The sequence below is a fragment of the Podarcis pityusensis genome, assembly GCF_964106645.2.
Source record: "Podarcis pityusensis genome assembly, chromosome: 14".
Taxonomy (NCBI): Eukaryota; Metazoa; Chordata; class Lepidosauria; order Squamata; family Lacertidae; genus Podarcis; species Podarcis pityusensis.
In genome coordinates, this window is record NC_138039.1 from 40,775,911 (window position 1) to 40,801,830 (window position 25,920).

General features: G+C 42.8%; 1 protein-coding gene across 2 annotated transcripts in view; it reads left to right on the forward strand.

Annotated features, from left to right (window-relative positions):
• The window catches only part of FBN1 (fibrillin 1), a 224,960-nt gene that overhangs the window by 143,342 nt on the left and 55,698 nt on the right, over positions 1 to 25,920 (forward strand). For both annotated transcript variants that reach the window (XM_080980204.1, XM_080980203.1), the window contains exons 28-36: positions 729 to 854; positions 4,393 to 4,518; positions 5,278 to 5,400; positions 8,686 to 8,811; positions 10,949 to 11,074; positions 21,101 to 21,223; positions 22,000 to 22,122; positions 22,934 to 23,059; positions 24,594 to 24,716. In XM_080980204.1, coding sequence (XP_080836330.1) covers positions 729 to 854; positions 4,393 to 4,518; positions 5,278 to 5,400; positions 8,686 to 8,811; positions 10,949 to 11,074; positions 21,101 to 21,223; positions 22,000 to 22,122; positions 22,934 to 23,059; positions 24,594 to 24,716 — 1,122 coding nt within the window. The remainder of the gene's footprint in view (positions 1 to 728; positions 855 to 4,392; positions 4,519 to 5,277; positions 5,401 to 8,685; positions 8,812 to 10,948; positions 11,075 to 21,100; positions 21,224 to 21,999; positions 22,123 to 22,933; positions 23,060 to 24,593; positions 24,717 to 25,920) is intronic.

A 25,920-nucleotide genomic window follows, 5' to 3' on the forward strand; every position in this document is an offset into this window, starting at 1 on the left:
CCCACTCTGTCACGCACGCCCACAGACACACAACTCCTCAGGCTTTTTGTGTGTTTTCACTACACGTTGGGACATTTGCTCATTGTAGATTTTATACACAGGAATATTTTCTATACAGACGGTGTATAATGTGTGATCATTTCCCTTTGCCTTGCCTTCGTATATAGATAGACAATATTGATGGAGATATATTAGATCTCTGTTCAGATTCCTATCACACACTCAAAATCCTAGATACTTGCCCAGATTCCTACCAGAAACTCAACTATCTGGTCTTTCTCTACTGCTGTGGTTCAGATCAGAGCTGACTGCAGCATGTTGGCCAAGTCAACAGATTGGGCTGGGCAAGACATCTCCTTTGAGCGAAGAGAGAAATGTTCAGCAGAAAGCAGAGAAGCAGACAAGAGGGAAATGAAGAAACCACCCACTAGGCAGGGGAGGAATCCCAGTCATGAGTGATCTCTGTGGGAGTTGGGCTGAGGAATTTGGGAAGAGACAGTGTCTCATGTGGCATGGAGAGAGAAGGAAACAGCAGCTGGAAGATGGTTAGAACAGTTACTGGCAGGAGAGGAAGGGACATTTGGGGAGGAGATGCATGGGTTTTCATGAGGAGTTCCAAAGGCCAAGCAAACTCCTGGCTTAGCGCCACCACTTCAGTCTCTCTGGTATGCTGAAAACTTTCGGCTCTAACATGCATTCTTTCCCCAATTTTTGTTCTGCTTTCTCAGACATCGATGAATGTGAGAGGAATCCTCTGTTGTGCAGAGGCGGTGTTTGCATAAACACCGAAGGAAGCTTCAAATGTGATTGTCCTCCAGGTCATCAGTTGGCTCAGAACATCTCTGCCTGCATAGGTAAGGTGGGGGGAATAGCACGTATGAAAATTCACTGCAGTTCTCAGATTTTGTTTTTTTACATTTTCACACCTTTGTTCCTGCTCTGTGGGAGTGGCATTATCCTGCTGGCATTAGATCTGCACAGTGTCTGATCTGATATCATTGTGCCTCTCAACAGATCCATTATTACACAAACAGAGGAAAGGCTCCTCAAATTTAGGCCCCTTTCTCCATCCCATTCCTGGAAATGGTACAGGGATGAGTTAAGAATGGGGCTAGATTTAAGAAAAGAGGGATACAGATTCTCTATGGGCATTGCTGTTCAAGCAGCCCACTTGTGTTTATTAAAATTATTATTTTTGTAGTAGTAGTAGTTATTAATAATAATATTTAACATTTGTATGGTGGTTTCAAGTGTTCAAATGTTTCCACTTGTATTACTTGATCGTAATCCATTCAGCAACTTGTAAAGTAAATCAGTTTTATCATCCCCCACATGGCAGAAATTCCTGTGCAAAATATTCTGTGGGTTGCAGTTCAGCATCGGTGTCCGGTTCTTATCGATTGAATGTGATTTACTGTGTTAGGCTGCATTCTCAGGGCCAATGAGAAAGCACAACAGTGCGGCTTGGTGTGGCCTACTGCTCCCCGCAAGCCTATCCATAAGATGGCATTACATAATTGTAACAGCTGTCTTTCGAAAGCCATTTTTGCACCTCTTTTGGGGGTATGCCCAGGACAGATATCCCTACCATCTCACTGTAGTTACGTTACGGTTGGAACAGGATTGTAGTCAGAGTGCCTTGGCAAGGGTGACACAAACTACAGCCTGAAACTGCTTGCCTGTCTGCTTCTTTCCAAAGCTCAGCGTGGTACATGCCAGGCTTAGGATTGTATCCAGTGCTAGTCCTGCTCAGAGCAGACCCATTGAAATTAATGGACCTTAGTAATGCCCATTAATTCCAATGAGTCTAGTAGGGTCAGCATTCCATACAACCCCTAGAGTTAGCAGATTAATCAAATACTTTCTGTCACAAGCCATCTACAGAACAGTTTGAGCATTACAACTCATCACTATGAGTGACCCAAAGACCTAGGGCTGTGTGGACTGTTCCCTGGTCCAGAGTCACTCCTGTATCTGTTAGTTACCGTATTTTTCGTTCTATAGGGCGCACCGGCCCATAGGACGCGCCTCGTTTTTTGGGGGGGGAAATGAATAAAAAAAATTATTCCCCCCCCGCCGCGGCTGCCGCCCCAAGCCTTGTGCACACCTGCAAGAAGCACGGGGCACCCTCTGGAGGGCTCCGCGTGCTTCGGGCTGCAGGCTACCGCCCCAAGCCTCGCGCGCTCGGCGGGACCTCCTGCCGGGCGCGCAAGGCTTGCAGACACTCGCCCGAAGCACGGGGAGCCCTCCGGAGGGCTTCCCGTGCTTCGGGCGACAGGCTGCCGCCCCAAGCCTCGCGCGCTCGGCGGGACCTCCTGCCGGGCGCGCAAGGCTTGCAGACACTCGCCCGAAGCACGGGGAGCCCTCCGGAGGGCTTCCCGTGCTTCGGGCGACAGGCTGCCGCCCCAAGCCTCGCGCGCTCGGCGGGACCTCCTGCCGGGCGCGCAAGGCTTGCGGACACTCGCCGGGGCTGCAGGCTGCTGCCTGCAAGCCTTGTGAGCCCGCGGGAACTCCCACCGGGCTTGCAAGGCTTGCAGATAGCTTCCTGAAGCCTGGAGAGCGAGAGGGATCGGTGCGCACCGATGCCTCTCGCTCTCCAGGCTTCAGCGAAAGCCTGCATTCGCCCCATAGGACGCACACACATTTCCCCTTCATTTTTGGAGGGGAAAAAGTGCGTCCTATGGAGCGAAAAATACAGTACGTTTTCCTGGTTTTAATGATTATCTCATCAGGAGCAAGATCCTTGCCCATAGGTGCTTTGTTTCTGAAACCTGTTGCAAGGAAGAGCTAAACTACATGCTCAGCAGAATTAATGTGCTGCAGCGTTTTCCTCTTGCAGCTCAGACTGCAAATATAGGATCAAAATACTACTGTTACTACTACTACTACTACCACTACTACTACTACTACTAATAATAAAAGGGATCACTGCTCAATGGTAGAGTATCTGCTTTGCATGCATAAGGTTCAATGTTCACTGCCCATCACCTCCAGGTGTGGTTGAGAATGTCCCTTGCCTGAAACCATGGACAGTTGCTGCCAGTCAGTTTAGACAGTACTGAGCTAGATGGACCAAAGTTCTGACTTGGTATAAGGCTCCAGTATGTTTGAATCCTTCCCCTATTATTATTTTTAAAAAACAAAAAACACTGCTCTCATATTAAAGAAACCTAAGTGTTTGGGCAACGTCTGGGTCCGAACCCAATCCCTGACAAGCTAGCTTTCTGTGAGTGTAGAAACTCGGGCAACCCACCCACGCAACTCTGGGCCTCACTGCTGTTAAAACGGAAATCTTTCATCTCTTGCTTTAAGCCCCTGTCTCTAAATGAAAGTTTAGGTTTATTTCCCCCTCCCCCCACCCCCCGTTACAAAATTAAGGTTTTGTTGTGATGTTTCAGATGGCAAAGCTTATGTTAACCACTAGTGGAACTAGTTAATGAGGAAGTAAAACCTGGTTTCAGTTGAGCTGGAGGATCCCTCCCCACTTGATTACAGATTCTGTGGTTCCCCCAGTTTCAGAGTTGTTTAAAACTCATCTATATTAATTTCCATAGTGCATGTTTAACTTCCGCCCATGTGTGGTGGATCTTTCCACTTAACCGGAAGTGCACTAAGCTGAAATTCAGGTGAAATGCAGTTCTTCTGTTCTTCTTTCCTTTTCGCCTTTCTGAGAGTAGATCTTAGGCTGGAGTTTGGCTTAAAATCCCTGGCGGCTTCTTCTATTCTTGGCAGGAATGTAGCTTTGTGCAGCCAAAACTCAGCTGCTGGTGCTTGGGCAAATTTCATAACCTAGGGCACAGTGCCAGTGGCGTAGCGTGGGGGGTGCAGGGGGGGCCGGCCGCACCGGGCGCAACATCGGGGGGGGGCGCGCGCTCGCACTCGCAGCTCTCTGCCCCTACCTGGCTCACTCACTCTAGGGGGCGCAAATTACTTGCCTTGCCCCGGGTGCTGACAACCCACTCTACACCACTGCACAGTGCACAGCCCTTTCTCCTTCAACTCCATATTCTGTTTTCACTATTGTTACCAGGTCTTCTTATCTGTCCTCAGGGCTACCATCAACATAGAGAGCCAGTGTGGTGTAGTGGTTTTGAGTGTTGAACGAGAACCTGGGAGATCAGGGTTCAAATCCACACTCGTCCATGAAGCTCGCTGGGTGACCTTGGGCCAGTCACCGCCTCTCAGCCTACATCACAGGGGTGCTCTGGGGATTAAATGAGAAGGGGCAGCCCTGTATATGCCAGCACAAGCTTCTTGGAAGAAGAAAGTGGAATACGAATGGAATAAATTATATGAACTATTCAGCTGGGGTGGTGGTGAGGGGCAGGTAGAAGACAAAGATCGTTCATAGGAACTTAAAAAGTCTGCCTTTCTTTTTTCCTTTTCAAATAGACATTAATGAATGCGACCTGAGTGTAAATCTGTGCAGAAATGGGCATTGTGTCAACCTCATTGGAAAATACCAGTGTGCCTGCAACCCTGGATATCAGTCCACGCCTGACAAATTGTTCTGTGTTGGTAAGAGCTTTGTTTTCCTCATGGGTCAGTAGTAGGTAGCGCGCGCGCGCGCGCGCGCACGCACACACACACACACACACTATAACTTACAAGAAGGAATCAATTTGTGAACACTAGCAAACAAAACATAGAGTTAAGAATAGTGAAATATACATATATATTAAAAAATTGTCCCGTAGCACCTTAGAGACCAACTAAGTTTGTTCTTGGTATAAGCTTTCGTGTGCAGAAACTATATTACTGAGCAGCTTCAGAATGAGGTAGATAGAACTGGAGGGTGGGCCACTTCAACCAATCGTCTTTTTGAATCTTCCTTGAAAAAGAAAACTTGCCCTACCCCAAGATTCGTGTGAGTTAGCCCATCATATCTTCAGATGTAAAATGAGCTGCACAACACCGCCACCCCCCCTTTTCTAGGTTGTAAGCCCCTTGGGGGCAGGAAATCTACAGAGATGCAACCTACATCAACCTACAATTCAAAGTGTGGAATCAGTTTCCCCCCTTTTATAATTTTAGCCCGACAGTTGGACATTCCACTATTTGATTTTCCTGTCTGAACATATTCCCCCCCACCCCCGCAACATATTGGAATGAAAACTTTGGAGTGTCCTAAGATAATACTAATCAGTTTAGTGTCAGTTTAAAAGCACACTGAGAACTTTCAAACTTCCACAGCCTGACAGGCAGTATTATTTATTTATTTTTTAAAAAGGAATAAAAAATATTTTGTGCTTTACATTGTCATTTCTTTCTTTCTAGATATTAACGAATGCGACATTATGAACGGTGGCTGCGACACGTTCTGTACAAATTCGGAAGGCAGCTATGAGTGTAGCTGCAGACCAGGATATGCACTAATGCCAGACCACAGAACTTGCACTGGTAAAGTCAATTTGTGAACATTTATACTGACAGCCACTGCCAAGCTGCTTCTGGTTCTTTGGCCGTATTTGTTGCCTTATTCTCACTTTATGTATTCGTCATTGCCATTTTTGCAACCCAATCCTTTGCATGTTTACTTAGAAGTTCCATCGAGATCAGTGGTATTTCCACACATTTATGCAATGGATTGCTGCCCTAACTATCAGATTTGGGAGCCACATGTAGCAGGATTAATAGCCTTATTCGTCTCTGTAACTGTTTTAATGGGATGTTTAAATAACTGTTAATGTTGCAGACCTTGTTAAAATGCTGATTATTTCAGATCATTGCATTATTCTTATCTTGCCCTTCACCAGCAGGTCGTAGGGTATGTTGCAACAATTAAAAATTGAGAATTTAAAACAGTTAAAGCATAGTACAGACACAAGAATAGGGTGAGTCCTGATAACACCTGTCTCAGGTGTCCAAAGCCTGGGCAAAGAGGTGCATCTTCAGTATTTGCTGAAAGCTATATAGTGAAGATGCCAGACGCATCTCTGTGGGAAGGGAATTCCACAACTATGGGGCTGCCACAGAGAGTGCCCTTTCCTGGGCCACTCCCACCAACTGAGGGAGGTGTACCAAGATGGCGCCCTCTGCTGATCTTAATTTTGTGTTCTTGTTATTCCGTGGGATGCCTTGGATGGGTTACATCCAAAAAAAGTGGCATACAAATAATTTTATAAGCAAATGAAAAATAAATAAATTGTTGCACCAGGCCGCTTTGGAGGCTAGGGAAATGGAGTGTGAAACCTTACAATTTCAAATTAAAAAACTCTGCCTTTTGGAACTTGTTGTTGTTGTTGTATTAGCCACACGGTGGGTTACCACAATTTAAAATTCAGAACTAAAACAGTTAAAATAAATTATAGTCACAGGAATTATGCAATAAGGGCACAGGCGTATTATTTCGCAGGCCAAAGATTCTGCAGGAAGGATGTGGGTTGGCCATAATCCTCCGCACACACAGCTTTCTCATTTTAAAAGGTTATCTGTATTCAGTATTGAAGTACAATTTTCCAACTTCTTGCAGTGGCCTCTTTTCACAGATGTGACAGCATCCACGTATTAGGAACAGGAAACCATGATGCACAAAGATATTCTACCAGAGTGCTTTAATTTTAAGGTGCCCGCTTCCTTCAGTGGGGAAATGCTTGTTTAAACACAAGTTCTTCTGGCACAAGCGCTTATTGAAGATTGGGTTTCTGGCTGTCAAAGAGTCATGGTTCTCTGTGCATTATGTTTCTGTCCCTTAATAAAAGAGAGGCAGTATGGTAGAGGCAAGGCAGAGGGAAAAGGAGAAAAGGGAACATGTCGTCTTTGGAACAGTGGCTAGACGCAGACCAAGAAAACCTGATATGCTTCCTTGCATACCTCACTGAGTAGCTATGAGAAGAAAAAGAGAAAGACCATATACAGTGCCCAACACCTCTTGAAGGACTATAAATGCCTCTAATTAAAATCTAGCTGCATTATAAATGCCTCTAATAAATGATGGCATTTATAATACAGCTAGCTTTTAATTATTTTTTGATCCGGGGAGGAAGCTTCAACAATCTTTGTACCCCTGTTGAGCAGTGGCGTAGCGTGGGTTGTCAGCACCCGGGGCAAGGCAAGTAATTAATGCCCCCTAACCCATGGATTTGCGCCCCATAACCAGTGGATTTGCGCCCCCTAACCCTAACCCCCAGATGTTGCGCCCGGTGCGGCCGGCCCCCCCTGCACCCCCCACGCTACGCCACTGCTGTTGAGAAAGCCATTGATTGCGGCTTAAGGTTTTGTGGAATAGATCCCGTTTCCTCAGAGGTATCCTAGTTTGACACAGGGACACGGGTGGCACCGTGGGTTAAACCACAAAGCCTAGGACTTGCCGATCAGAAGGTCGGCGGTTCGAATCCCCGCGATGGGGTGAGCTCCCGTTGCTCGGTCCCTGCTTCTGCCAACCTAGCAGTTCGAAAGCACATCAAAGTGCAAGTAGATAAATAGGCACCGCTGCGGCGGGAAGGTAAACGGCGTTTCCGTGCACTGCTCTGGTTTGCCAGAAGCGGCTTAGTCATGCTGGCCACATGACCCGGAAGCTGTACGCCGGCTCCCTCGGCCAATAAAGCGAGATGAGCGCCGCAACTCCAGAGTCGGCTATTACTGGACCTAATGGTCAAGGGTCCCTTTACCTTTACCTTTATCCTAGTTTGACAGTTATGTATACATCAGTACAGAGATGAAGGGTGTCCCCCCCAGCAGTCAGCAGTGTCTGAAGGCCATGAAGTGCAAGGGGGAAGTAATAGGTGGGGCAGATTTTCCATGTGCAGGCTTGAAATAAATTAATTATATGTGGCTTACAAATAAGTTTTTTTTCCATGCCAGTTCAGCTAAGGATGTAGTTCCAAACAGCTGATGAGTGTGATAGCGTCATGTGATTAATAAGAAAAGCAGTAGCCAGCAAGAGATGTCTTCCAGGTTGCATCTCCTTACAAAAACAACAGTTAGAACAGTATCTGTTTGTTTTGTGTTGGCTGCGCAGAAAATGAATAATGGTCCGAAAACTCTTGGACCCAGTAGTTAAAATGAGTTAAGTTTTCTGCAGCTGCATCATTCCTAACATACACAATGGACTCATCTCCTTGTGAGTTACACCCTTTCTCTCCGAAGAGAGGGGGTTCTCAGCTCAGCTCTTTGTTTTGCAAACATTTCCTTTGAGTAACCAAGCAAAGTTTTGGATCTTAAGCTAGTATGTGGTGTTATTGTCAAGGAAAAAAAATCATGAGAACTTATAAAAGTTTGCAATTATAAAACACGGAGAGTTTCCCCCCTAAAAAAATAAGTTATACTCAGAGTAGACCCATTAAAATCACACAATTTGATTTTTAGTGGATCTACTCTGAGTATGGCTGACATTGGATATCACCCAATAAGTTTAAACAGCTTGGTAGCTGCAAGAAAAGAGGAATTTCCAGCATCTTAGATCAGTTTCCTGGCCACTGAGAATTAACAGGGGTATGGATAAGTGTTAAATTTTAAATGCTAAATATTGCAAAGCTTTTTCCAGAAGAGAGAGCAGATGCAAAATATTATACTATAATAAAAGATTATTCTGCAAAAGAAATCTATATGTGGACTTCCTTAGCTTTAATAGATGTAATGTGGCAATTCTGTACTTTCGCTTCTAGAAATAAGTATCACTTAACTAAGACAGAAAGCATAGATTTGGATGTCAACTGGTTAAGAATTTGTCACTTTTTCTTGCAGATATTGATGAGTGTGAAGACAATCATAACATCTGTGATGGGGGCCAGTGCACTAACATACCTGGAGAATACAGGTGTCTTTGCTATGATGGATTCATGACATCTGATGACATGAAGTCTTGTTTAGGCAAGTAAAAAATATATTACCCTAATCCTGTTTGTAACCTGCCTGTGATGAAAATAAAGGAGATGGTGGTTTGTTTTAAATTTTCAAGCAAGCAGTAACTCTTCATCAGTGTTACTAATGTAGATGATAGATTGCAGTCAATTGTTTGCCACTACTTATCAAGATCGCTTAGTGTCATTTTCACATCATTTGGAAGATGCTGGCTGCAGATGAAACCTTATAAAAGTGCCTTCGAAAGACTCCTGTTTTTCAAAGATGGTGAACACAGAAATGTTTCTGTTTAGTTGTTTAAAAAATAAATAAAGGAAAATGTTTAAAACATACCGTATTTTTTTGTGGATAAGACTATATTTCCCCCAATTTTTTTTTAAGTTTCAAATTGGGGGTTGTCTTATACATGGGGGCATCTCATACATGGAAAAATATGGTATTCTGTTTTCTCTGAGATTATCTGCTGAAAAGGGCACACAAACCCCATTCTGACATTTTGAGCAGGCCTTAACTAAACACTTGAGGAGCAAAGAGTAATTTTGTGAGTGCACCCTCTCCACCCATGCACTTCCACATTGCTCTGGCCCTCTGCATCTTCCAGGGTGACTGTTTGCAGCAGGGGAGTCTGTTAGAATTCCTGCTCCATGACTGCAGTCATGGGATTTTTGTCTGTCACATGACGGTGTATATTTTGACTCCACAAAGTGGGAAGTGACGGAGACAGGATATTTGTGTTACTGTGTTCCGTGAAGTGGAACTATTGTCCTTTGTTCTTTTTCTCTTTGCTGTCTGATGCTAAAGAGAGCCATGTTGCAGTGCTCCATGTGTGTTTATATGTAAACAAAGTAGATTAGCCAAAATGATGAGTTGCTGAGGTCTGTCATGCAAGATGCAAAGACTCTGCGGATCCCTAAGTGTTGCCGATGTCTATTGGCATCGGTCGCTGTGATGTTCGGGCAGAATAAAGCTTTTGAAGCTCCCGAACGATCGACCAGGAGGGAGTGAACATGCCAGTCGGGCATGTGTCTCTACCAGGGTCCTACTCATGTAGGATGAGCTCCTGACAGAGTCTCCTATCCTTGTGGATTCTTCCATTTGTGTGGAACTTTGGTTTTCCAGAGTTCCAAAATGTGTGAGAGCTTCTCTGAGTATAGGAGGCAGCCCTGCTGTACACAGTTGTCTTGGAGTTGGCAGAAGCTGATGATGGCTGGGATGAGGGGCAGAGCTAGCACACTTGCTATAAGTTTCATGCATGTTATCCCTATCAAGAGTGAAAATCCTTTCTGTGAGCTTCTGGAGCATTTTGATAAAGTGTCTAATGTGAAACAGGCTAAGGAAGCCTCAGTTGAAGTGCAGATCTTCAGAAGTGAAGCCTTTATAAACAGGGTTGGGATTCCAGTGGAATGATTCCAGACCTTTTAGGATTGAAATTACCCTAAGGAGGGGGAAATGTTCCACACAAGAAGATAGTGGAGAACATTAAGACCTTGGTAGGTGACTGCACTTTTTAATACCATTGGTGGAGGAACATTCAGAATATAATAAGAAAACATAGGCCAGATATATTCACTCTTAGAGATTCTGGGCTCATGAAAATGGAAATAACAAGCTAGGAGCCAATGGGGGGGGGGCGAGAAGTAGAAGGGAATGCTCATATTCAAATGAATAGGAACAGCCATCAGAGGGTTGAGGTAGATAAATCTCTCTGAAGATTTCCAGGGCTTGTTTCTCTTCCCATCACAACTCTAAGGAAGAAAACTTCCAGGTTACTTCTTTTGAGTTTACCTTCAAGGAGCTAGAAACAAGACTATCCTCAGCTTCCTAAATGGCTTAAGACTTTGGGTTGTTTTCAACTCACTTTTACTCAGGGTAGACCCATTGACGTTAATGGGCCTAAGTCAGTCATGGCCATTCATTTTAATGGCTCACCGCGATGTGTGGAAGTCAGTTGAATACTATCCTTTGGCTCCAATCTTTTCACAGCACTGCATGGATCTGTTTCCAAAACCATATCATTCCCCTGCCAAAAATGTCATAGCTACTTCCTCCCTTTTTGTAATAGTTTATAACAATACTTGTATTTAGAGTGAAATGTGAGTAGCAGTTTCTTAAGATTTTTACAACTATAACCCCTTCCCCCCTACAGATGTTAATGAATGTGAGCTGAACCCGAACATCTGTCTGAGCGGAAGCTGTGAGAATACAAGAGGCTCCTTTATCTGTCACTGTGATATGGGTTATTCTGGCAAGAAAGGAACAACGGGTTGCACAGGTATGTATATGTCTTATGCTTATATGTAAATAGTTTTTCCCCCCATTTACAACTATATACAAATATTTGTCAACAGAATAGTTGCCCATTTGTTTGGTAAAGCAGAATGCCATTCCTCTTTCTGGGGCACAAATTTAAGATTAGTTGACGTGAGAGAGAAATAATGCGCAATCTTCTGGGCTTTGCTGGCATGCGCTTAGCTGGTCAGTTACTCAACAAACTGGCCACTTTCATAATACATCCGTGGTTAATTTTATAGCCGTGGAGTGATTTGAAAGTTGCCAGTTGCCATCTGGCACAAGGAGAGTGCTTTGCTTCTCTCATCTTCAAAATAATTGCTAAGAATAAATTTAAAAAGCTCAGTTGGTATATCATTGCTTGCTCTAGGGTGGGCTGCGCACTTTCTTTTTGTTATTTTTCTGGTTAATTATTTTTGAAGGAAGGAGAAGGATGGACCTATATGATTTTTTTTTAAAACCCACATTCTAGGTTGGGGATAGCAGTAAGCCGTCGTTCTAAAGGCTACTGATTTAAAACGCTTTTGGTCCAGCAAAGGAAGTATGGGTTTTCCATGATCCTTCATCCAGTTACATTTAATTCCTATCAAAATTGTTGAGGTTTGCCTGTGCTCAATGGCATCTCAGATTGCGGATTTTGAGGGTGAGCTCTCAAGTCGCAGATCTGTAAAAGCAGGAAACACTCCTGTATCTGTCCACGTGCTCTGTGTGAATGGGTAGCACACAGGTACGACTCAATTCCTCTGTAGTTAACATGACTAAAGGTGTTCATGGATAAACAGGACCACCATGTACACACCAGAACTCCTGGATGCCTTTGGCTTGGAACCAGTGGGTGATTTTGCAGTGAATAGATTAAGCGCCATAAGAAATCCATAAAACCCCAAGCCTATTTTGTAATCCTGGATTTCATATATTAGCCTGCTGTTCATGTAACGTTAAACCGTAGTTAAAATTTAACTATGGATATATTTGAACAAGCAGTCTGTAAGTGCACGATGCTCAAAAGTCCCTGCTTCACTTCTCCCAAACTACTGACTTTTTAACTGGGATTTAATGTTACATGTGAAGTGGGCCATTGAGTCAGGGCTGTGTTTTGCCTAACTAGGTCACTATGCATACAGATTTAGGAATGTCTCCTGTGTCTGGAAGATGTAACATGAGAACTGACCTTTACTCCAGCAAAACCTTTTATACTAAGTTTTATTCCACCTAAGTTATTGGCAAAGTTCCATGTTGTGAGCAAGGCTGGACCAACTAACACAGCATGTAATTCACTGCATCGTGACAAGACCACCAAGGACCACGTCAACAAGACCATATTGGATTTGGAAAGTCTACACTTTGTGTGCAAACAGCAGACCCTCTTTTCCAAATGTTTTGGTGAATAGTATGTGCTTAAATAGCTTTCTCTCCTTGTGCTTTCAAAGTGACAGCAGTACAGATTCTTGATTTTAAGTGAATTATATCAAGATATGTCAGCAAAACCAAAACATACATGATTTTCATTTTGTTCACCAGCCAAAAGCACTGAAGTTCAAACTTACAAGCTCAGAGGCCAGTTGCATTAATAACACAGGATGTTGGTATTTGAGCAGTGGGGTTCCAAATCATAGCTATTGCCTAAAATATAAACACAAGCATATGGTTAATTTAATTTTTTTAATGCAGGTTTAGAACAAACACTACTCTTGCAGTCTCAGAGTGGGACAGATACATCAGCCAATAAGTCACTTCTGCTAGGAAACTGAAATTAATGTTGTAAAACAGACATCAAAAATATTTGAAAACGATTCTAGGTGAGAGCAGTGTGGGAACATCATGTATCCCTGTTCATTAGTAACAGCTGTCTTCTGCCATGAATATGCATACATGAATGTGGATCTAAGCAATAATTGCTTTTTCCCTCTTGGACCAACCTTCCAGCATTCTGTAGATCAGGCACCCCCAACCTGCAGCCCTCCAGATGTTTTGGCCTACAACTCCCATGATCCCTAGCTATCAGGACCAGTGGTGAGGGATGATGGGAATTGTAGTCCAAAACATCTGGGTGGCCAAAAGGCTGTAGGTAGATAGATAGATAGATATATAGATTTTTAAAAGTCCTTTGGGGTTGGTACCACTTCTTAGTATAGATGTGGGAATCCCACATTCAGATCTACCCCGCCCTCCAGAGAAAGCTTCGTACACAAAAGCCCACTTCATGGGTAAGCATAGTTTGCAGTGAACACTGAGATCTATCACACTTTGCTCCTAGTCTCTTGCCAGCAGGAGCAAAAAGCGATGACCTCCAGCTTAGGAGCCATCTGCACTATGCTTTGAAAGCAGTACCTTACCACTTCAAACAGTCATGAGAATTACCAGGAGACCCCTGTCGTGCCTTCACAGAGCTGCAGTTCCCACTCTGAGGATTGTAGGTCTCCTAACAACTTTCAGCATCCGTAACAAATTGCAGTTCCAAGAATTCTTTGAGGGAAGCCATGACTGTTTAAAGTGGCGTCATAGTGCTCTAAATGTTTAGTGCTGATGGGGCTTTAGTGTTGCATCCAAACCAGGGATTGTGGTTCATTTTGCTCTGAACGAACGACGCTAAGCAAAGAACAAATCTTAGCTATGGTTTACTGTGATGTGTTAACACTGCCGTAGAAAAATTAGCATGTTGGGGAGAATAGTATGCAAGGAGCCTTTCTGTATGTTAGCTTTCCAAGGGTAGGAATGTTTTGCCATGGGGGAGTATTTCCCTCCGCGGGATGGGAACTTGCAACCTTGGGTTGCTTCAGCTGAAGATGCTGGTGGCATTGCCTCTCTACATTCCTCCTACTGCCATGGTGCACTCGCTTCTGCTGCTTATGAGCAGCAAGAAACAGGAAGAAGAGAGTGTCTGTTGATACAAGGAGGGCTCAGAAAAACGGCAGCAGATTCTAGGAACCTAAGGAAGGACCAGCAATGAATACAGTGCTGGGCGAAACTTACCGGAAGAATAAGAAATCAAGATAACTTTTTTTAAATAAAAGAATGCAAACGGTTTATTGAATATTTACAGATAAATTATATAAAAACATTGGCAGGAGTATTGTAACAACCTGCCGTTTTATAAGAGTACACGTATATTTGAAGATGAATAAATGAACAAATTCAGTTAGTTTGGATATGCAGAAGATAATAAAAACAAAATTTAAGGAACCGCAGAAAGAAGGGGATGGAAGTCAAGTTTGGAAATGTCAAAATGAATGTAAGGTTAGTAAAATGTATAAACTTGAAAAGTATAAATAAATAAATAAATAAATAAATAGCAATGAATACAGTGGATGTGTATCCATCTGCAATGCAAGGAGGAGCTTGCAGCAGTAGTGTAACGAGATTCAAAGGGGTAGGACGAAGGGGGTGGTCTCAGTTGTGAGAATGTGTCCCCCGAACATATGTGTATTGTGTTTATCATACGTTTAGCACTCTGGCAGCCAGTGTGAAGTATGTGTTCCTTTTACTACTCACTCGAATGTGAACACAGTATTTGCAGCTGCCCTTGGAAGATGAACAGGGGTCCTCCTTTTGTCCCAACTGTCCAAATTCCTTTGTTAAAAATGTCTGTAGCCTATTTTATTGCTCAGACCTGGAGCCAAGTGCTTTGTTTCCTATTCCCAGACAGGAGACCTCTCCCCCCCTCACCCCAGTGACACAGCATTTGGTGACAGCATTAAAAATGTGTGCATTTGGGCTGAACAGCTTGACGATGGAGGATGCATTCTCTTCTTTCTGTTGACATGCCAAAGACACCAACACATTTTTTTTTTGAGAATTGCAAAAATGTGAATACAACTTTCAAGAGTAGTCTCTTTGTTCATGAGAGCAGCCACATAATGTCCTCTGAGTTCTATTAGTTGCATCTACATATTTCATCTCTTTAGTCATGACTGATTGTTTCCATTTTAACAAGTAAACATGTTTTCCCCCTTCACCCCCAATCATTTAACTTTGTTTGCAATCCATCCACTGACATGCAGTCCCATTCTATACAGATGTTAATCTGTTTTCACTTCAGTTCTTAGTAAGAATGTGGGCAGAGTTCATAGAAATATTTGGTTATATGCAAAGATATATATTACCCGTGACAGAAATCTGGGTGGGATTCATGCCATCATTTTTAATTATCAGAAAATGAAAGTGAGTTGAGTCAGCTGAGCTACGTCTTGCTTGATATACGTCCACCTATATCTTGCTTGAACGAGGAATACAGCACAGAAAGTGTTTGGAAGCAGGGAGTCAGAAACTACTTTATAAAACCCAGCCCTAATTCCAACTTCCTATACTTCATCAAAGCTTCACATTTCTTGTATTCAGTACATCTGATGCTCAATGTATTTATCAAATCCTCCACTAGCAAATGACAAAAGAGTCCTTGCAATGCCTGTCACCAAGGAGCTTGGTCCATCTAAACTCTGCACATGCCCTGGAACTATCATATCTATTTTAGCTTTTCTCTGGGCAATAAGTGCAGTGCCACTGCAAAAGAAATCATAGGAAAGCTTTTGGATGGACCATAACCTATGTAGCCTAATTAGTTATTAGAAGCTTTGCAATATATATTGCTAGTATGTTCCTCTATGTGGAACCTTTGGCCTGCAGACCAATCTTGGCCTACCAGGGGGGTCCAATTTGGCCCATGAGGTCATTTCCTCCAAGCATGCCCATCAGCTAACAAAACTGACAAAGCAAACAGCACTTTTCAGAGGCAGTTTAATAGCAGTTCCTGTGATCCTGTTTCAGCTGAAACAGGATGAGCAGGAGTTGTCTTAAAGTGCTTCTTAAACATTTATTGAAGTATCCCTCTCCCCCGTCATTTAAAGAAGGGGTGGATGCTTCAAACAGCCCTTTTGAGAAGCACTTTAATGTGCCCCCCACAATCCTGTTTCAGCTGAAATGGGGCCACTGAAGCTGCCTTGAAGCGCATCTCAAAAGCCCTGTTTGAAGCCGCTCACGTGCTTCTGTGAGCAGGAGAAAAGCCCTTACCCGCACCCTGTCATCTCTCTAGCACTTGAGAAATGCATTTGCTTGTTTTTAAAGTGCATATTTTTAAAAATAAACCTGGAGAGAGAGAGAAACTGCACATCATGCGACGTTTCATCCTAGGTCAAGTGGGAAACAAGAGTTGACGTGGGGACAAAATGCACAACCTTACGAAGATGCATGTTCTCCCCAGTAGCGGTGGGTGGAGCCATGTTGCCTACCTGGCTCCCCAACGATGCATGTTGCTGCATGATGGAGAGGAGCACAGTGGTGGAGCTTGACGTGTTATAGGCATAGCAGTGGAGCCAGTCCATTGCTCTTGCCACTGTGTTCGCACCGAGGTCCTTGCTACCTTGCCCATCCTCAGCAGTGACACATGGCACTGGGAACCAGATGAACAACTCTGCCTGTACAGGCCCACCAGCCGCTACTTTGCCCAAGACCCAGGGCTGGGGAGAAATGGAGAGGAAAGTTGCTATCCACTTTCTCTCTTGTTGCATCTGTAGAAGGTTGGGAGCAGCTCTCAGCACATCCACATAGTGGCAGGAATATGACCTAGAAGTCACAAAGCGGGTGAGGACTTAGGATATGGGCCAGTGTAAGGTCCCTTTTGGAACGTAGGTGGCGCTGTGGGTTAAACCACAGAGCCTAGGGCTTGCCGATCCAGAAGGTCAGCGGTTCAAATCCCCGCGACGGGGTGAGCTCCCGTTGCTCGGTTCCTGCTCCTGCCCACCTAGCAGTTCGAAAGCACGTCAAAGTGCAAGTAGATAAATAGGTATCACTCCAGTGGGAAGGTAAACGGCGTTTCCATGCGCTGCTCTGGTTCGCCAGAAGCGGCTTAGTTATGCTGGCCACATGACCTGGAAGCTGTACGCCGGCTCCCTTGGCCAACAAAGCGAGATGAACGCCGCAACCCCAGAGTCGGCCACGACTGGACCTAATGGTCAGGGGTCCGTTTACCTTTATCTTTAAGGTCCCTTTCACTTTAAACAATGCATTAGTTTGCATTATGTACATTGCTTTAATTGATGTCATATGCACCACTGTTTCCACTGTGTACGTTTTATTTATCTGCATGCCTTCCTTCAACACAAATATTCTCAGGGTGGCTCACAACAATATGACTCTTGTACAGAGGCCAAATTGATAGCTGCTGCTGGGCTGGTGGCAGAGCAATTTATGTTCTGTTTTAGTTCAGTGGGACAGTATAAGTTCAGTGTGAGAGCTGGGATGGGGTTGTTTTTCTGTGCTTGCTCTCAAATGCTGGAGTCTTGGGACCGGTTCACATGGCCTCTTGGTGTGTTGCGGCCCTTTATTACAGCCTTGTTTTTGCTTTTACTTTGTATAGACTTGGACAGAATACAATATTCAAAAAACATTGGCTTGCCCCACACTCAACTGTTCGTTGAGAGCAGTGCAGGCTGCCGTAGACTTTCCTAGATGGAAATCGACTGTGTTTTGTGCTAGCAACAAATCATTCGAGGCAACTTTGCTTCCTATGTGTGTGACGCAAAATGGCCTGGAAAATAAAGCAGAGCCCTCACATCACGTTAATCGACGTTCCTTACAAAGATAAGAAGACATGTGCTCTAGAAGGAAGAAGCAATGGGGCGGGCTGAGGATGTAGGGTCATCCTTGGGCCGGAATGTTTGTTTTTATTGGCCTGCCGCAGTTTTACGCTCAAAGGGAAACTTTGCAAGGAAACAAGATCTGGAGGGGGGGATAGATAGAGAAAATGTTTATACAGTCTTGACACTGTGCTCTTACTTTTAGTAAAGTCAATGAATATTTTGCTCTTCGTTTTTAGAGGCTGTGTTGGGTATCTTTAGTCATGCTGAGTAGCAGCCTGCTTCACAGTGGTCCTGCAGGAATCGTAAGACACTTGATAGGGCAACAGAGCCCGGTCTCTTTGTATTACTGGAAAGCTGGAAGATAATTTTATTTTGGTTTCATAATCAGGGAACCAAACCAACACAGTTTAAAAACCACTGTGTTAAGGCTCCTCCTTTCCTCTGACTGAAACTTTTGTTGCTGTTGTTTAGTTGTTTAGTCTTGTATGACTCTTCGTGACCCCATATACCAGAGCACACCAGGTACTTCTGTCTTCCACTGCCTCCCGCAGTTTGGTCAAACGCATGTTGGTAGCTTTGAGAACACTGTCCAACCATCTCGTCCTATGTCGTCTCCTTCTCCTTGTGCCCTCCATCTTTCCCAACATCAGGGTCTTTTCCAGGGAGTCTTCTCTTCTCATGAGGTGGCCAAAGTATTGGAGCCTCAGCTTCAGGATCTGTCCTTCCAGTAAGCACTCAGGACTGATTTCCTTAAGAATGCATAGGTTTGATCTTCTTGCAGTCCATGGGACTCTCAAGAGTCTCCTCCAGCACCATAATTCAAAAGAATCAATTCTTCGGCTATCAGCCTTCTTTATAGTCCAGCTCTCACTTCCATACATCACTACTGGGAAAACCATAGCTTTAACTATACGGACCTTTGTCGGCAAGGTGATGTCTCTGCTTTAGTTCAGGGCACAAAATGATTGCTTTTGAGGGATGTGAAATGCCCTCCCAAAAAACAGTTACTTTGTCACCTGTCTCCTTCTGCCCTGGCCACTCTTTTGGTGACATTTTATTAAAAAAAATAAAGGAATAAGGAGTTGCAGCCAGCTATATCCCACTCAGAGTAGACCCACTGAAATTAGCCATGGCATTTAATTTAAATGGGTCCACTTGCTAGTAGGACTAACAGGCAGCCAGCCTGTTCCTAGTCTATTTTTTTAAAAAAATGATATTTATTCCAAGTTTAAAGTTACAAAAAAAGAAGAAAAAACAATACAGAATACAAAGAAAAATTTAACCATAGCAAAGCGAAAATATAACAAGAAAAAATTGAACAATAAAGTAGAATAAAAAAAAGACGAAACAAAAGATATAAAAATGCATTGAGTTAAAATAAAACAAAAACAGATTAAACCTTTACATAACCTTTTCCCTTTACTTATTTCCATGACCTCCTCTCACCTCCCAATTTTGTATTCTAGTTCAGATCGTATTTCCAGCAAATCCTTCTAACCTTATTTTCATTTACGTATTTTAATTTAGTATAATGTAGTTAATCATCCTCTATTTCATCAATTTCATCAACTCATTTCTGCTTAATCCTTTATATCATATCTACCAAAACGACCTAATTTTCTTTTTCCAACATCTTTCTAACAGTCTTTTATATTACAATATTTTTGAAGATATGTTTTAAATTTTTTCCAATCTTCTTCCATCGACCCTTCTCCCTGGTCTCGAATTCTGCCAGTCATCTCAGCCAGTTCCATGTAGTCCATCACTTTCATCTGCCATTCTTCTCGGGTGGGTAATTCTTGTGTCTTCCAGTACTTTCCGATGAGTATTCTTGCTGCTGTTGTAGCATACATAAAAAAAGTTCTATCCTCCCTTCGCACCAATTGGCCGACCATGCCCAGAAGAAAGGCCTCTGTTTTCTTCAGGAAGGTATATTTAAATACCTTTTTCAATTCATTATATATCATTTCCCAGAAAGCCTTAATCCTTGGGCATGTCCACCAAAGGTGAAAGAATGTGCCCTCAGTCTCTTTACATTTCCAACATTTACTATCTGGCAAATGATAGATTTTTGCTAGCTTGACTGGGGTTAAGTACCACCTGTAAATCATTTTCATTATATTTTCTCTTAAGGCATTACAAGCCGTAAACTTCATACCTGTGGTCCATAACTGTTCCCAGTCAGCAAACATAATGTTATGTCCAAAGTCTTGTGCCCATTTAATCATAACAGATTTAACCGTTTCATCTTGTGTATTCCATTTCAACAGCAAGTTATACATTCTTGATAGATTCTTAGTTTTAGGATCTAACAATTCTGTTTCCAATTTTGATTTTTCCTCCTGGAAACCAATCTTCTTATCTAAATTATAAGCCTCCCTTATTTGATAATAATGGAGCCAGTCTCGAACTTTAGTTCCTAGTCTATGCCAACTGTGCAAGTCAGTTTCATCCAGTTACCAGATTAATGTGTAATATATTTTTTAACCTGTACAAAAATTCATATTCAAATAAATATTTTATCTTGAAATATGTATTTAAATGCTTATTTTATCTCATTGTGCACATTTCTAAATACATTTTATCCCAAAATGTGCATTTCAGCATTTTGGGGTATATTTTTTGAGCCAATAACTTAAGTTGTAAACTTCAGAAAAGTACAAAATCTGAAAAATGAATGCATTTGGATCTGCGTGTTAGCTTGGGAAGTGTGGATCATCTTACCTAGCATTAGAAGTCGCAGAAATCAAATTTGTGAAGCATCTCTCACTGTCTTAGGTATTGCAGTCATCTTGTAGTATGAAAGCTGGCTTTAAAATGAAACTAAGGAAGTCATGTAAGCAATCAAGATCAGATTCAATCACCTATGCATAATTAAGCAATGCAATGCCAAGGTGGTGCTCTCTGCAGAATCTTTCTACCTGTCGGAAATATGGTGGTGTTGTGGTCTAAAACCATTTAGCCTCTTGGGCTTGCCGATCGGAAGGTCGGTGGTTCGAATCTCCACGACGGGGTGAGCTCCCGTTGCTTGGTCCCAGCTCCTGCCAACCTAGCAGTTTGAAAGCACGCCAAAAAGTGCAAGTAGATAAATAGGTACTGCACTGGCAGGAAGGTAAACGGCGTTTCTGTGCGCTGCACTGGTTTTGGCAGAAGTTGCTTAGTCATGCTGGCCATATGACCCGGAAAAACTCTGCGGACAAAAGTCGGCTCCCTCGGCCAGTAAAGTGAGATGAGCGCCGCAAGCCCAGAGTCGTTTGCAACTGGACTTAACTGTCAGGGGTCCTTTCCCTTTCCCTTTTGAATAGTGTACTCAAAGATTTGCCAGCTGCTTATCAGAAAATAAAGCAGTTAAGGGGGGGAAAGTGTTTGCCCGAAGAAATTTGAGAAAATGATTTACATTTGCCTGCTTTACATTTTATTGTTTTCCCCTGCAGATATTAACGAGTGTGAAATTGGAGCCCATAATTGTGACCGGAATGCTATCTGTACAAACACAGCTGGAAGTTTCAAATGCAGTTGCAGCCCAGGTTGGCTTGGTGATGGTATCAAGTGTAAAGGTGAGTTAGAGGAACTCTGGTCAGGTGCTGTTGTTTTTAAACTTCAAAATATTTATATGTCAGTGTTGAAAGTAATCATTTGGGCATCCTTTGGCTTCATTTGCTCTGAAAGTGACTTTATAGTTATCAAATCCAACTCTCTGTGCCAGTGCAGAGATCTCATCAACCCCTTGCAGATGTTTTTCTAACTGCTCCTTAAAAACTTGGAGAGAAGGAAAATTTGCTGCTTTCCTTAGGCCTCTTCTACTGTTGCCCAGATGATTTTGAAATAAGCATTCCCTCTCCACCGCTTCAAATAATCAGCTTAAAATTACATTTGTTTCTCTTCCCGGGAGTATAAACAATTGCTGTCAGTCTTTATTCTGGCATTTTTATAACAATCTGCAAAGTAGTACAGTGTACCTCAGCAGCTATTTCTTCACCTATCAAAACTTGGCTTATTTTTAAGTATGTGACACTTAAGTTCTTGGTGTGGCAATTTTAACATCGGCATCTGGCACAATGACATGTTTTGGTGATGAATTGCCTGGTATAGCAATTGGTAGTTTTCATCTTATGTACTAATCTGAATTTACTTAGACTTGGGAATGTTATGTCAATCCGCAGATAGAGATATGGAGATCTAATTAAAAAAAAAAATTAATTGGGAATTTTGTCCCACGTATTGTCGTGCCATTTGCTTTTTTCATAGACCTTCTGCTGTTGCAAGACTTTCCCTTTCAGCTTACAGTGAAAAATATTTGTGTTTTTATTAATGCCATTTTTGTTCCCTTCAGACCTAGATGAATGCTCAAATGGGACACACAATTGCAGCCCTCATGCGGATTGCAAAAATACCATGGGGTCGTACCGTTGCCTGTGTAAAGAAGGGTACTCTGGGGATGGATTCACATGTACAGGTAAGCTTTCTCGGGGGGGGGGGGTGCTCCCATACCTCTGATGGTGACATTTAGGGAGTCCCTTTCCTCCACTGTCCAGTGTTTGACAATATAAAATGGTTCCTCAGGAGCACGTACCTGGCCATCTTACCCATTTGAATGAATATGTGGCTGTTGTTAGAAACAACTGAATAGGGCCTGTGTAAACAGGTCAGACAGATCTATTTCTGTTCTGTTGCAGTTGTTTCCACGGGTTCATTCATAATTTTATTCCATTTCATCTCCACATTAATCTACATTTTTTAAAAAAAGTGCAAAGAGTGCTATTTAAATTAGGGATGATTCAGTCTATTTTTGACCCATGTGAATCTCACATGTGTTTTTTTAAAGTCCAGATGGGAATTCATATTTAAGTACGTACTTGAACAACATTTCATCACAAAAATATGTATTTTATCTCATTGTATGTATTTAAACCTAGAACAATACCTTCCCCCCCCCCCCAAAATAACAATACAGTAGTCAAGGCTATGCATTTTTTCATGCTTTGTGGGGTTTCTTGTTTAGCTAATAACTCTATTGCAAACTTAGGAGAAATATATGTATGACACACACACACACACACACACACACACCCCTCTTCTACTGAGCTATGGCCCCACCCCTTTATATCTTCCAAAGCAGAAAAAAAATCTTCTCTCCCTTTCCATTTGGCAAACACTCATTATGTCCATACTTTAGTTTCTGTTGTAGAATTTCAGGCCTTGGGCAATAGTTGCTCCTTGGCATAAATAAAACAAAGTGTTCACCTGTGACTTCTTTTTCTTTTCAGATATTGATGAATGCGCAGAAAACTTGAACCTCTGTGAAAATGGCCAGTGCCTCAATGCTCCAGGAGGTTATCGCTGTGAATGTGATATGGGGTTTCTACCTACCCCAGATGGGAAAGCCTGCACAGGTAATTCAGTGCCGTATATAAACAGTACTTACCTGAATTTGGCAAGCCAGTGTAATTAGGCAATCATCTCAGGTCTCCTGAATTTTTAGTCTTCAATTCAAAAGAAAATTAAAGGCACATCGCCACTGAGATCAAAAAGAAGTGCCCACTTGGGAGTTTCAGTAGAATGTGTCCCATCTTAGTATATATTTATGAAATATCAAATGGTTTATAAAGATATTGAGATAAAATGGTAAGAAGCGTAAGTTGGTTATGAATGATGATCTCACCATCACAGTGCATCAACAACTCATAGCAATGCTAAACCTCTGTGAATCTTATCCTATACAAACAAGCATTGCAATCAATCATGAATCCTAGTTGGGATTATGCAGATGATGAAAGGAAGTTTTACATATAGGAGCTAGATTCATTATTGATGTAGTAATTATTATTATTATTTGTTAATTTGTTTACTGCTTAATGTCAAAACAGGCTTGCAAGTGGTTTGCAAGTATTAAAAACAATTATACATAAACAAAGGGACACGGGTGGCGCAGTGGGTTAAACCACAGAGCCTAGGGCTTGTTGATCAGAAGGTTGGTGGTTCGAATCCCTGCGATGGGGTGAGCTCTCGTTGCTCGGTCCCGGCTCCTGCCAACCGAGCAGTTTGAAAGCACGTGAAAGTGCAAGTAGATAAATACCGGTAGGTACCACTCCAGCAGGAAGGTAAACGGCGTTTCCGCGCGCTGCTCTGGTTCACCAGAAGCGGCTTAGTCATGCTAGCCACATGACCCGGAAGCTGTACGCCAGCTCCCTCGGCCAATAAAGTGAGATGAGCGCCGCAACCCCAGAGTCGGCCACAACTGGATCTAATGGTCCCTTTACCTTTATACATAAACAATCCATAGTTCTTAGTGGCGCTAAGTTCTATGGGACAAAGTGAACAAGTTGTAATCAGCAAGACTGATGCAGGGAGCAAACCCAGCTATCGCCCTAGAAACTGGCATCAGCAGGGTCAAGAAACAGGGTTAGCTTCCCACCATAGTTCTGAGTACACATCTTTACTTTCTCCCAGATTACTGAACAATCTCCATGAATTTCTCAGGGAGAAAGCTGAACATACTTTACTTAGGGACACTCTTAGGTGTCCCTAGTCTACCTTTCTATAACTAAACTGAAGGACTTGTCTCCCCAAGAGATATCTCATGGCTGGTGAGCACAGTGTCTCTGAGACTCATCCCATAAGGGGAGAGACTCCACTGGAACTATCAGAGGACAAATGTTTCCAACTGCCTCAACCCACTGTCTAGGTCCCTTGTAAGGCGGAGCTGCCTGCTAAATATTTATTTATTCCTGCTCTCTCTGACATTTTTATGGGGAATGCCATTTGAGTCTCTTATTTTTTTACTTTCAAGGAACATGCAGGTGTTTTTCTCACCCACTTTTGTATTTTGCTTTTCGAATTGTGTTCATTACTTAAAGCTGAAAGTTGCGTTCTTGCTTATATCAACATAATTAATGCATCTCCTGTCTCTTTTCCCCTTCCTTCAAGATATCGATGAGTGTGCCCTTCCCAACATATGTGTCTTTGGGACTTGCCAAAACCTGCCTGGCTTGTTCCAGTGCCACTGTGAGACAGGATATGAATTGGACCGAAGCGGTGGGAACTGCACAGGTAAGTATGTGACTTGGCCAATCTAGTTGTTAGCATTACTTGCCTGATTCATTAAAGAGATAGGCCTCTTTACTTAACTGCTCATGTAAACAAGTTTTCTCAGAAATATGTCCAGATTAACTAATCTTCAGTGGCAAATATATCTTGGTGCTATGAGTTTGATCTTACAAAGGATGGCCACATTCAGTCATACCACCCACCAAATATATTACCATTTCTGCTGGATTGGGGAAATGAAATAACTTTGGATGTAGGCATTTCCACATGTTATGCTTCGACTGGGTTCACAACATAAACATTAGGAAGAACTTCCTGACAGTAAGAGCTGTTCGACAGTGGAATTTGCTGCCAAGGAGTGTGGTGGAGTTTCCTTCTTTGGAGGTCTTTAAGCAGAGGCTTGACAACCATATGTCAGGAGTGCTCTGATGGTGTTTCCTGCTTGGCAGGGGGTTGGACTCGATGGCCCTTGTGGTCTCTTCCAACTCTATGATTCTATGATTCTATACCTTTAAAGCACTCGCCTCCCAATTATCCTGGGAACTGTTTTATCCCAATTATCCTGGGAACTGTAGTTTGCCCTTCACAGAGCTACAATTCCCAGCATGCTTAAAAAAACCTACAGTCCCCAGGATTCTTTGGGGGTGGGGGTGAATGCGCTTTAAATGTGTGATGTATATTTATTACAGCCTTACAGTCTTAAATCAAGGTAATCTGACAGGCACTTTTCTTTGTTGTTGTTGTGGATAGATGCAAAGCATTTTATATTTACTTGCTAAAACAGGTATAGGGGAACTTGTGACTTGGCAGATGTCTTTGGACTTCAGCTCCTCTCAGTCACAGCCAGCATGGCCAAGGATCAGGGATGATTGGATATGTAGTCAAACAACATCTGCAAGGTCTCTACTCTCAAATGACAGTGGGCACTCAGCAAACATGATTCCAGTCGCACCAAAATTCCATGTACAACTTTCAGGATCGGGGCCATCGTGCCTGATTTTGCAGAATTGCATTTTCTTTTTGTTCTTTAAACAAACAAAATAACCCCACAATATGCATAGAAAATATGAAGAATATTTAATTTGCACCCAAAAAATGCTTACTAAATTGGCTGGCAAGGAAGGGAACAGTAGAGGATGGGAACCAATGATATTAATTCAAAGTGATGTTTGGATCGCAGAATGGGTATAGGATGTGTGCATTCAAT